The sequence below is a fragment of the Notechis scutatus genome, chromosome 4 (genome assembly GCF_049901735.1).
Source record: "Notechis scutatus isolate UNSWTSFEM ecotype Mainland chromosome 4, rNotScu1.2, whole genome shotgun sequence".
Lineage (NCBI taxonomy): Eukaryota > Metazoa > Chordata > Lepidosauria > Squamata > Elapidae > Notechis > Notechis scutatus.
The window spans coordinates 164,000,844-164,013,754 of record NC_142012.1 but is presented as its reverse complement, the minus strand read 5'-3'; the positions used below and the strand labels follow the sequence as shown (position 1 = coordinate 164,013,754).

Genomic DNA, 12,911 nt, shown 5'->3' with positions numbered 1-12,911 from the left:
CAGTAGTTCAAGGTTGTCATGTACAACAACTTGTGTATATTCTTGCTGGATAATACGCCAAGTCTTCGGCCTGTACTTTCTGCAGTGCTCATAAAGAGCTACATTTCTTTTCTGTCCTGGAGAATAGATGGAGGGTGCCATGGTTTTGCCAAGTTTTTTTTTCTTCTTGGCTTTAGTTCCTAGGCTCCTTTTTTCTGTTGTGAAAATGTCATTTGATTCACACGACATCTCTGTCTGCTCTGGCCCAATGGGGGCACAAAATGCCTTTATGTTCTGCGTCTTGAGTTTTAAGGAGGTGGTAAACCCAGCAGAAGAGGCATGGACAGATAGTCTTCGACTTGCGTACACAAGTAAGCCCAAAATTTCTGTGGTTTAGTGAGACAATTGAAAAGTTGCCCCATTTTACATTGCCTCATTTTACGAACTTCCTTGCCACAGTTTGTCAGGGTTCCGGCAGTTAAATCATGAGTCTCGAGCCAAACTTCCAAAACTTAAAAAAGGATTTATTGGGACTTAAACTGTCCAGCACTGCCTGGGTGTAGCCAACTCTGAGGCACATCATTCATTGTCACCCTTGACCCTGGTTTTCCCTCACCCCTCTGGGTATATTGTAATTCATATTCTCCAATGGGACACACCCATAGCCCAGAGTCATCGATCATGCTTTCCAATTAGAATTTTGTGCGACAGAAACTTTAGTCACCTAGTTACTATCTTTGAAAACATTTATGGAATGCAGTTTCAGTTTTGCAAGCTGCTGCAATTCTTCCCCCTCCCTTTCTGTTGGCAACTCTAGAAAGACCAGATAAATACTTTTATGAGTTGACACAGTTGTTAAGTGAATCGGTGTGGCGGTTAAGTTAGTCAACACAGTCGGGAAGCGACTCTGGCTTCCCCGTTGACATTGCTGGTCGCAAAAGGAGATCACGTGACCTGGAGGGGGGACGGGACACAGCAACGGGATTTAAATAGGAGCCAGTTTCCATGCATCTGGGATTGGACCATGGAGGGGGACACTACAGAAGTCATAATGGTGAAAAACGGCCCTGAGTCCCTTTTTTTTCAGTGCCGTTGTAACTTTGAACTGGTCATTAAATGAACGGTGGCAAGTCGAGGATTACCTGTATTGGGCTACTTTGGCAGGGAATGCAGATTTCTGACCTGGTGCAGCAAAGCAGAATGTGCATTTTAGTCCCTGCTGGCTTGCTTCCTCCCCCAGATTCCCTCAACTTAAACAAGGTAAGTCTTCTAAATCCAGCATTTTTCAAGCTTGGCAGCTGGAAGATGGGCCGACTTCAACTTAAAAATGATAATATTTAGCTACCAGTTCGCCCGAACCAGGGCAAACCGTTAGCAGCTCACCTCTGCATCCATCCTGGCCTAAGTGACCAATTTAGAATAAGGATGCAGCAAATGAGAGTTGAAGTTGGTCCATCTTCCAGCTGCTAAGGTTGAGAAACCACTGCTCTAACCACTATCAATTGTTACTCCTTGTGCAGGAAGCCGCAGCAGCGGTTCAAACCGCAGCGGCAGCGAGAGACGGAAGGACCGGGACCCCAAGCCTGGGGAGTCCAAGTCGGGTGGTAGCGGCAGCGAATCGGACCACACCAGCCGTAGCAGCATTCGGCGGGAGCGAGCAGCCAGCGAGTGCTCCATGCCGGGCAGCCAACGTAGCCATCACTCCATGGCTCACAGCGTGCGCAGCCACCACAGCCAGCAGTCTTACGGCCCTCCAGGCCTCCCACCTCTCTACAGCCCTCCCATGCTCCTGATGCCGCCGCCCCCTTCCGCCCTGGGACCTCCCGGGGCTCCCCCGGGCCGAGATCTGGCCTCGGTGCCCCCTGAACTGACCGCCAGTAGACAGTCATTCCGAATGGCCATGGGCAACCCTAGTGAGTTTTTTGTGGATGTAATGTGAAGATCCCTCCCTCCCTCCCTTTGCCTGTCTGGGCTGCCCCCCCCCCTTTCCCAAGTTGGTTTGTCTCCTAGAAAGATCACACTCGGTGTGAGATGCCTCTCTGTCTGTCTGTCTCTGTTCCTCTTTCTCTGTTTCGTTTTTTTGACTTGGCTTTTATGAAAAGGGGTTGAGGAAATCAAATGGACTAAACCAGTGGTCCCCAACCTTTATGAATTTTTTTTGGGGGGGGAGGGAGAGGGGAACTGGCCAGCCACTCATGCAACCTTGTTCTGAACGGTCCACAGCTCAGGAGCGGGCCGCGGCCCAGGGGTGGGTGGGTTGGGGACCCCTGAACTAAACTGTTTGATTCTAATCTTTCCCGCAAGTGTCTCCAGCAGCTTCTCCTAAACACCGCCCTCCCCCACATGTGATTGCAGAAAAGAACAGCCCCTAACCCAGCTTGTATTTTTACCCGTTAACCTGCACGCTAATCCATTAATCTGCACCCACCCAGGACCTCCGCTGCTCGCCCGTCGTCGTTTTTTTTTCCACGCCACCAGCCCTAAACACCTGCCCTCTTTCTCCTCCTCGCCCCTCTTGTGTTCCTCTCTGCCGAGCAGCCAAGAATTATGGGGTCTTTGACTTCCTTTGAGCTGGCCAGCCGTGGTTTGGGGGAGAGCCTGCGTCACGTGGTGGTGGTTTTTTGGTTCCTCCCGCCTTCCAGGAGAGGAAGACGCAGAGCCTTTTCAGCCTGCTTAGGGGCTGAAGATGACTTCTTGGTTGGAAGATGTCCCTCCTTATCCATCAGCCCGGGAGGGGAAGCAGGGATGAGCTCCGACTGTGTCCCTCTCCTGGCAGCAGCATGGCCTCAGCCATGGGATTCTTGAGATGGACCTGCTGGATGGTGGCGACTTCCCCTTCGCTGAATCCTCAAACTGGGATGAAGTTTTCCCTTGGAGAAAACGCTGGAGGCTAAACTTGATTTTCCGATGCCCAATGTCTGGAATAAATCTAGGACAAGAGAGCCAGGCCACTGTCTCCACTCAAGATATCCAAAACTCCCCCCCTTCTACACCATGGAGTAATTGCAAAGAAAACTCTTGTCGAAAACCCAGGATTGTTTGCTTGCTTGCTTGCTTGCTTTTTGGAACATCAGTGTCGGTCAAGAATCATGTTTGGTTTGCACTGCTGTTCCTGCATCAGTGGATGTATCAGAAGATTTTTTTTTCTTTCTGATATTACTTTTTCACAAACTTGTAGTCTTCCAGCTCTTTGTGGGAGATTTTGAGTCCCTTCCCACCCCGTCTTGCCCTTATTTTGTTTTAAATCCCATCATTGGTTCTTTCCCTTTCATGGCTATGTGGGTTGGCACTGCCCTCATTCTTCTTTTTTCTGTGTGTGTGTATGTGTGTGTGTGTGTGAAAACAATCCCAAAACAAGGGAAAAAAGAAACAACTACTAAGGTCCCGGGAGAAATGTAAAAAGCATTTTATCCCTGAATTGGAAGGACTGACTTCTTAGAGATTGTGTTAGAGTTGACACTCTTTCGTTCTCTCTTTCCCTAATCCCTTCCGCATGATTTCTAGGAGTTCGCAAACTTTTCTGCTTGTATGTAGCCTGTTTTTTGATAATAATAGTGGTCGCAGAATGCAACTTCCGGTTCCTGTCTTTAGCAAATCGAATTTCCTCTTGGTTTTGAAGTTGGACAATCTGGACAGTTGGCTTTTGAAATCTTCCAAGGCAGGAGCGCTGATGCTTATTCCTCCCGTGGCTCGGGATATAACAAGGGGGAATAATGAATGCACAAACAGCTGAGATTTGCCAGCCTGGTATTCCATTTTGCTCTTCGACCTCGTCCCACCATCGAAACACGGACAAATTCTGATTCTCAAGGGCTGGCTTCCTGCAGCACACTGAAGCACAAACTAAAGATCCTTACGACTGAACTCTTAATGGATTAATGGACTCCTCCAAGTAGCTTCCTTATCCTCCTGGGATATCGTCTTCTCACTTCCCTGGTCCGTCGTCAACAATGGATTTCCTTCTGATTTATCCAAACCCTGAACAGGTCCTGCTCACTCAGTTGTTTGGAAGTCAGCAGGACCTGCCACACTAATACATGGCCTGACCCCATCTAATGAGCGACTTTGTGGCAATTCCCCCTTTAGTCGTGGCGGTGGTGGCTCTTCCTTGCTTCCTGCGCAGGACCACGTCCGGGATGCATAGGCCAAAGAGTTCCTTCGCTTTTTAGAGCTTTGGGGTCCATCCGTCGAGTGGCCCTGTGAAGAGCGAATCCAGAGAACCCAGTTCTCTCACCAGCAACACTTTTGGGAAGTTGTGATGGCGGTTAAGCCCAGCTGTTTCTTGGCATTTGGGTTGCCGGAAGAGAAAAGCGGGGAGTGGCATTTGCTTTGCAACAAAAGGAAAAATGCTTATAATCATGCCAAGTGACTTTCTAGAGCACGGGTGTCAAACTCGATTTCATCAGGGTTATGTTTGATCTCGAGGGGCTGGAGTGGACGTGGCCAGGGTAGGAATGGCCAGCTTGACATCACTCGTGTCGGGGACACCTGTGGTGGCCAAGGCAGAACTTCCATCAGACCCTCACTCATTATAACTAACCTTCCTTCCTTCCTTCCTTCCTTCCTTCCTTCCTTCCTTCCTTCCTTCCTTCCTTCCTTCCTTCCTCCCTTCCCTTCCCTTCCCTTCCCTTCCCTTTCCTTCCCTTCCCTTCCCTTTTTCTACCCTCTTCATTCTCCTTCCTTCCTTCCCCTCTTTTCTTATTTTTCCTTCCTTGCTCTCTTCCCATCTTTCCCTTTGTCTTTCCTCTTTCCCTTTCTCCTTTCCTGTCCCTTCTTGCATGCTCTAATGCAAAAAAGGGGAAACATTTCTCCATTTGTTTTCTTTTTAGTTTGTTTCGTTAGCCCTCTGCCAATGAAAACTGAGCCCTCACCCCGGAGTTCAGTTTTCTTCTTGGCAGAGGCACCGTGGGGCCAGTCCTTCACTGATTCCAGGGCGAACCTGTGGGCCAGATCTAAGCACCCCCACAAACTGGATCTGGTCTGCAGGACTTACGTTTGACACCCCTTTTCTAGTGTCTCTGGCTGCATCGTTTGATTTTACTTTGAGGCAAAATTCCGTTTGGTATGTTTGGCCACTTTTGGTCTTCCAACTGAGTGTACCTAATTTGCTCTACCTATGAAATTTCTTTCCCTTACTTTAGGTATGGTGGGCATGTCCATCATTCTTTCGGAAGGGTGGGGAGCGTTTTGTCAGCTTTCGTCACTTCGATTTTCCAGGAAGCTTACACTCTTTCTCTGACTGTTAATACACAATAATAAGAGGCATTTTAATAATAAGTAGGCATTTTATGATGGGCCTTTTTGGTCCTGCTTTCCTGGTGTTGGTAGAACCAGGCAGAATTTGCTGGTCTGAAGCCACATCCAGTCCAGCACCTTTCAGGTAACCATTTTACCTTCATTCCTACTGGGTTTGAGTAGCTTACCCATCTTCCAGTCTGCGGTGAAGTGGCGAAGGAAAGGAAGGGGCTGGGAAGGAGTGCCGGCTGACAACAAAACCTTTACAGGTGATCCTTGACTTACAACCCACCAGTGACTGTTTGAAGTTATAACGGCACTGGAAAAAGTGACTTATAACCGGTCTTCATCATTAACGATGGTTGCAACATCCCTGTTGTGGGTCATGGGGTCAAAATTCGGATGCTTGGCAACAGATTTATATATATATGATGGCTGCAGTGTGCCGGGGTCGTGGGATAGCCATTTACAAGCTTCCAGCCTGACTTCCCAGCAAGGAAATCAGATTCGCTTAACGGCCATGTCGTTCACTTAATGAGCGGGGGTGATTTGCTTAACAGCCATCGCAAAAAATAAAGGGTCATAAACATTGGGTGTGACTCCCTTCACTGCCTTGCTTAGCAACACAAATTGGTTCCAACTGGGTGTCAGGATTCCGGCAGTTACCCCCATTTAAATCATGAGTCTCAAGCCAAACTTCCAAAACCTGAAAGGATTTATTGGTAGATAACATGCCAGCACTTCCTGGGTGTAACCGACTCTGAGGCACATCATTCATTGTCACCCTTGACCCTGGTTTTCCCCCACCCCCTGGGTGTATTATAATTCATATTCTCCAATGGGACACATCCATAGCCCAGAGTCTTCAATCATGCTCTCCAATTAGAATTTTGCACAGCAGAAACTTCAGTCACCTAGTTACTATCTTTGAAAACATTTATGGAATGCACTTTCGGTTTTGCAAGCTGCTGCACTGCTCCCCCCCTCCCTTTCTGTTGGCAACTCTAAAAAGACCACAGAAATATTTTATGAGTTGACATTCGGTTGTAAATTGAGGACCACCTGATTTTTGAAGTCGGGGAGTGGCGTAGAGTGGGTGTAGGAGAAAAAAGAGTCTCTGCCATTGTTTTGCCCTTCACACTTGATTTGCTTTTAGGATTTCTGTTTGTCCTGCTTTCTCTTCATGGGTGAAGGGACCACAAATGTTTGGCCTTGAAGAAGGGGATATAGAGAAACCCCACCTAGTGACTGCTATTCTGAAAGCCCTTTGCTTAGGTACAGATACCACACTAGGCCCTCTCCACTGAACAAGGGTTGTGTGGCTCCATTCGTACACGCCCATTCCCTGAGGCTTTGTAAATTGTCCTCCGGGTCAACAGCCACATGGGTTTTCTTAGACTCAAGGATTCTCTCGTTTCAGCGTTGTTTTTAAATATTCTGCAATTTCTTTTGATTCCCAGTTCATATTTTCTTTCGGGCCCAGCGTCCCTAATTTTTATATCCTCTTTGCCACAAAGGCAACTTTGACTCTTTCCACCCTCCACACCCCGCCGGTCCACCTCACCCACCATCTCTCGGTGGCCCCTTCCCTTTGGTTCTCTTCCTCCTAACGTTGGTGCTACCGTCTCATCACGCATATTGCCTTACCTCCTCTTCCTTGGTTTTATATCAATTGAAAACTTCCTATGTGTTTTTTATTTATAAAATAGTTTTATTGGACTTCACACAGGTGTGTTGTGTGTGTGTGTTTGTTTTTTGTTTTTCCCCGTTTCCAAAACAAAACAATATCTGCGTCAGTGATGGGTTTCCAAATTTTTTCCTACTGGTTCTGAGAGGTAGGGCTCAAGGACTGCCCTCTGTATCAACGCTGGTGAGCTTTGCTTTTTTTTTTAGCTCAGCTGAGGCGCAGCAATCCGCTCTCAGGCGCGAATCAGCTGAGCTAAAAAAAACCAAGGGAATCTAGGAGAGGTAACGGCAGGGGTGGGGCCAACCAGAGGTGGTATTTGGCGGTTCTCTGAACTCAAAATTTCCGCTACCTGTAAGCCAGAACCGGTTCGAACCGGCTGAATACCACCTCTGATTCTGCATGTTTCAGACACTGGTTCACAAAGGCTTTAGGGCAGTGGTGGGATTCAATTTTTTTTATTGCCAATTCTTGTGGGCACGGTGTGGCTTACAATCCCCATTCCCTCCCCACTAACCTGCTTTCCAGCTCCGTTCTCCTGTGCAGGGCAACAAAAGAAGATCCAGCCAATCAGCTGGGACTCGGGAGGCGGAGAATAGGTGGGGATGGGGCCAATCACAGGTGGTATTTGCTGGTTCTCAAGAACTACGTTTCCGCTAACGGTTCTCCAGAACTGGTCAGAATCTGCTGAATACCACCTCTGCTTTAGGGGTGTCCACGAAACGTGGTTAAGAAACAAGTCAAGATGTGGCCAGATGGTGCAATTGAAACTTCCTTTGAACTCTCACCACCATTAGATTGCCTTTTCGTTTATAACCATATATTGCAGTATTCCTTGATTTCCTAAAATAGGTTTGTCCCGCTTTCTGTTTTCATTCTGCTCTGATGAATGAAACATTTTCATTGGGTAGAGAAAGACTTTTTTACTCTCTGGCCCTAGAGCAGTGGAATGAAAAGGAGGTTTGGAGGAATGGTTTGAAAAACTGACTTTTTATTTTCCAGAGAGGCTATTTTAGAGAATAAAGAACAAAGGAGGAATAGTGGGGAGGAGAGATGAAACCACAACACTGAATCTTTTGTATGCTTTCTGTGATATTTGTTCTTTAAAAAAAAACATGTAATTGTGCTCAGAGTTGCTGTAGAGTTAGGTGGCCTTGAAATTAAATAACGCCTAATGCATAAAATAAGAAAGAAAAAAAAAGGGAAATGAATAGTGAAGTCAAAATAACTAGCGCATAAGAGAAGTGATATTAAAATAGTTGAAAAATAATCAGTGTTACAACTGGAGAAATAAGTACAGAAGAGGGATATATTCGTTATCATTTTGGTTCTGGTTTTGATCATCTGGGAATTTGTAGAAATCTCACCTACCAAATAGATCAGATCAAGAAATCAACTCCGCAGGAAGTCTAAGATTACAGAAGACCTCAACTTACAACAATTTGTTTAGTGACCAAAGTTACGACAGCACCGAAAAACGTGACCTATGACCATTTTTCACATTTATGACCCTTGCAGCATCCCCATAGTCACGTGATCAAAATTCAGATGCTTGGCAACTGCTTCATATTTATGACCGTTGCACTGTCCTGGGTTCATATGATCACCTTTTGTGACCTGACAAGCAAAATCAACGGGAAAAACAACGTGTTGCATGAATTAGAATTAGAATTCTTTTATTGGCGAAGTGTGGTTGGACACACAAGGAATTTGTTTTGGTGAAAATGCTCTCAGTATACATAAAAGAAAAGATACATTCGTCAAGAGTCAATAATCATCAGGTACAACACTTAATGATAGTCATAGGTACAATAAGCAATCAAATCATACTAGAAAAACAGTCCATATAAATCGTAAGGATACAAGCGACAAAGTTACAGTCATACAGTCACAAGTGGGAAGGGATGGGCGATAAGGAGTGATGAGAAGATTAATAGTGATAGTAGTGCAGACTTTGTAAATAGTTGGACAGTGTTGAGGGAATTATTTGTTTAGCAGAGTGATGGCTTTTGGGGGAAAAAACTGTTCTTTATCTAGTTCTGGTGTGCAGTGCTCTATATAGCATCCTTTTGAGGGTAGGAAACAGTTTTATGTCCTGGATGTGAGGGGTCTGTAAATATGAAGGCATCCATTAGGTGCTCATTTAATTTGGCTAAGTTTTGAACCTCTGGCATCTTGAGTTGAGTATCAGGAGAGATTCAGTTTTCATAAATTAAGCCATCTTCCCCAAACCAGTCTTTGAGGAAGATTGGGATTAAAATCAGAGGGTTGGACTAGAAGACCTTCAAGGTCCCTTCCAACTCTTGTTATTCTGCTATCCTTCAGCAAATAGGACCTCTGGCAAAATAATTTCAGCAGGCTTACATGATCTTCTTTCCCCACTCTATGTTTGTTCTATTGGCAACTGCAGACCAAAACATGCCAGCTGAAGCAGGAAATTTCCTGTGATCAGTTATTTGAGCTATCTTTACAGGGGGTGGCAATTGTCACATTTGCCTGATTGCTGCTTTCAGGGAGGCCACGAATCTTGACAGCACAGCTTGGCCTAATCAAAACAAAAGTCCCCCAACAGAGCAATAGAAGGGACTTTGAATCATGTTAACACCCAGGCGCAACGTATCTGGTATAAATGTAAATGTGATCTACATTTTGGCTTAGTTCACACAGCAAGCTTAATAAGTGGAAGGATGGCACTGAGACAACATACAGCGGCTGGATTGGTTAGGATTAATCATAGATTGTTTTCCTCTTGGCTTAGAAGCTGGTGCAGACTGGTTACCGAATTAACCGAACTGAGTTTTATGATTTAAACTCTTTTGCGAACCTAGAAAGTGGGTTTATTTAGTAACCAAATTAGGTCTGTTATGTGTTCCTGAAGTACCATAAATAGGTAGTCTTTATGTCCACCTCAGATTGCTACATATCAGTTCAAATACAATAACTACAACAAAATATGATTATTGCAAGAAAGATCCCCTTTGATCACCAATAATGTTGAAACAGAACTTCAAGAGATACTTGCTGTAAAAACTATTTTCTGTCTCTCAAAACATGTTTAACACAACCCTCAACGTACAAGTTGTCTCAGTGACTAAAGTTAAAACAGCACTGAAAACAGTGGCATGACTATTTTTCACCATTGCAGCACCCCCACGGTCACGTGATTGAAACTGACTCACATTTATGAGGGTTGCAGTGTGTCGGGTCATTGGATCCCCTTTTACACCCTTCTGACAAGCAAAGTCAACGGGAAACCAAATTCACTTAACAGTGGCAAGAAAAGTTGTTAAATAGGGCAAAACTCACTTCACAAATTTCTCAGCGATATAAATTTTGGCTGCAATTGTCACAAGTTTATTGTCATTGCATCTTCTACAACAAAATCAAACACCATCTTCAGTGCATATCATGACCATGACCATGAAAATAAACACAAACACACATCCTTCACCCTCTACACATTGAACCGAACCCCCCCACACACACCACACCAATACTGCACTATACAGTAGAATTCAAAAGAACTACTGACCTGGGATAGAAGCTGTTTTTCAGCCTATTTGTCCTTGTTTTTAATATTCTGTACGTCTGCCAGATGTTAATAGTTAAAAAAAACAAAGGGTGCCAGGATGAGATGGATCTTTGAGAATATTTTGAATTTTCTTAAGGCAGCGGGAGCTATAAAGCTCTTCCAAAGAGAGGAGAGGGCAACCAATGATCTGGGCAATGACGTTAACCCTCTGGAGCGCTTTCCTATCTGCCACTGTGCAATTGGCAAACCATACAGAGGTGCGGTATGTTAAAATGCTCTCTATGATGCAGCAGTAGAAGGTCACCAGCAGTTTTCCATCCAGTTGTTGTTTCCTGAGAAGCCTCAGGTGGTATAATCTCTGCTGGGCCCTTTTGACCAGAGCTGCAATGTGAACATCCCAGGTCAGGTCCTCCTTTATGGTAAACACCCAGAAACTTAAAACTGGCCACTTGCTCCACTCGGTCTGCATTGGTAAGCAAGGGCTGGATATCTGATCTGTTCCTTCTATAGTCCATTATAAGCTCCTTATTGGTGTTGAGGATCAAGTTATTATCTCCACACCACGAAATCACCCGTTGATCCACTTCATCTTGGTAGGCAGACTTATTGAGGACTATCTTATTGAGGACTACCTTATTCACACTTGGATGTGGTGATTTGTATTAATTAAGGCAGCTATTTAGCCCACATATCCCACTGAACACGTTGCAACAAACCACGTATGGACACGTGTGTGCAGGCACATACATTTTTGCAATTTATTTTTTATTTATAACATTTACTGTCCGTCCGTCCTATCGCAGGGTAACTCTGAGCGGTTTGCAATATTTAAAAAAAGGATAAATTATACAAAAGCCTACATATAAAAAACATAGAAAATATTATCAAATTACAAATATTGAATCTACGCCGCGCTCAAATGCTGGATTAAAGCCTATCTAGACCGTGATGCCTTGCCGGTCCGGATTTTAACCGCGGTGCATGCCGGTCTTAGAAGTCTTTCCCTCCTTTCCTCAACGCCGGGATCCTTCACCGGTTGGTAACCGCCCCGCACAAGTTACTCTAGCCCACCCAAGAGATAGGCGCATGCGTGCAGCGTGCCGGGCGTGAGCCGCGCATGCGCCCCGGGCCACTGCTGCAGTGATAGCTGAGGAGGAGGGGGGGGGTGGCCGCCATCTTACCAGTCGGCAGAAGGGGCGAGGGTTGGACGCGGCGGCTGCTTCTTCTGCCGTCGGCGGGACCAGGTGAGTCGGCACGTCAAACGCCCCGGGAAGGAAAGCCAGCCGGCCAACCTGAGGCGGGCCAGAAGTGGCTTCCCGTGGGAGTCTCGTTCCGCCCCGCCCTTGAACGAGCGACTGCTTTCTCCCGCTTTTTCTTCTTCTGAGGCGCCGCTTCTTTCCCGGGGGTCCGCTCGAGGCCGGGCCTGGGGAGCTGAGGGGTTACGGGCTTGGAAGAGGAGTTGCAGTGGAAATTCCCTCAGGGACTTGGGGCCCGTCGCGTTTTCTCCGGCCGGCCGGCCGGCCGACCTGCCGGGGTGTTGTGGGGCCACGCGTGTCCTCTGAAGCGGGGATGGATTGGGCGCCCATCCAGGGTCTCTTCAAGGGTTGGGTGGGGGGACCTTTTATGTATCGGGGGCGTTTTCATGCTTGTCGTTCCTATAAAACCGCTACTTTATAGCGGAGGTCCATGCAACAAACCGTAAAATCCGAAAGAGGACGGAGTAAAGTAATAGAATAACAGAAGAGTGGGTAGGGGGACCTTGGAGGTCTTCTAGTCCAACCCCCTTGCTCAAGCAGGAAACCTTATACCATTCCAGACAAATGGTTGTCCAATCTCTTCTTAAACACAACTTCTCCCCCTCCACGTTTTATTTATTTATATAACATGTAAAAATTCAATTTCAATCAAACGGTGTATTGTCTGGGCACAATTATTTTTAAGCAATCCTAATCAAAATGTTTACAATGGTATTCATCACCATATTAATACTGTAATAACAGTAATATTTAACTTATCTACTTTTAACAAGTCTCCTTTATAACATTTATCCTGCTTTTATATCCGCATATTTCTAACTTCTGTTTTTATTATCTAACCATTCGCAAAATAAGCCCCATGTCAAGAAATATCCAGTTTCTTCTTTTTCCTTAATTGTAAGTGTTAAACACAAGACAAGCTGTTCCATTGATTAATTGTTCTCACTGTCTGGAAGTTTCTCCTTAGTTCCAGGTTGCTTCTCTCCTGGATTGGTTTCCCTCCATTGCTTCTTTTCTGGCTTCAGATGCTTTGGAGCACAAGTTGACTTTCTTCTTTGTGGCAGCTCCTCAGATATTGGAAGACTGCTATCATGTCATCCCTGGGCCTTCTTTTCACCAGACCAGACATACCCAATTCCACTGGTTAATTTTTCGCATGGCAAATCCCTCCTTAGTTCTAGGTTGCTTCTCTCCTTGATTAGTTTCCATCCGTTGCTTCTTGTCC

At 45.7% G+C, this 12,911-nt stretch overlaps 2 protein-coding genes across 7 annotated transcripts in view; both read left to right on the top strand.

Moving 5' to 3' along the window:
• Positions 1 to 6,938, top strand: part of DVL3 (dishevelled segment polarity protein 3) — a 91,798-nt gene extending 84,860 nt beyond the window's left edge. For 3 of the 5 annotated variants that reach the window (XM_087965528.1, XM_087965526.1, XM_087965525.1), the window contains 2 exons: positions 1,500 to 1,892; positions 2,518 to 6,938. In XM_087965528.1, coding sequence (XP_087821654.1) covers positions 1,500 to 1,892; positions 2,518 to 2,549 — 425 coding nt within the window. In that variant the 3' untranslated portion in view covers positions 2,550 to 6,938. Of the gene's footprint in view, positions 1 to 1,499 lie in introns of all 5 variants that reach the window. The other 2 variants (XM_087965529.1, XM_087965527.1) reach the window with 1 other exon arrangement.
• Positions 6,939 to 11,561: 4,623 nt separating this feature from the next.
• Positions 11,562 to 12,911, top strand: part of AP2M1 (adaptor related protein complex 2 subunit mu 1) — a 34,801-nt gene continuing 33,451 nt past the window's right edge. For both annotated transcript variants that reach the window (XM_026688426.2, XM_087965530.1), the window contains exon 1: positions 11,562 to 11,674. The gene's annotated coding sequence lies outside the window, so the exon portion shown is untranslated. The remainder of the gene's footprint in view (positions 11,675 to 12,911) is intronic.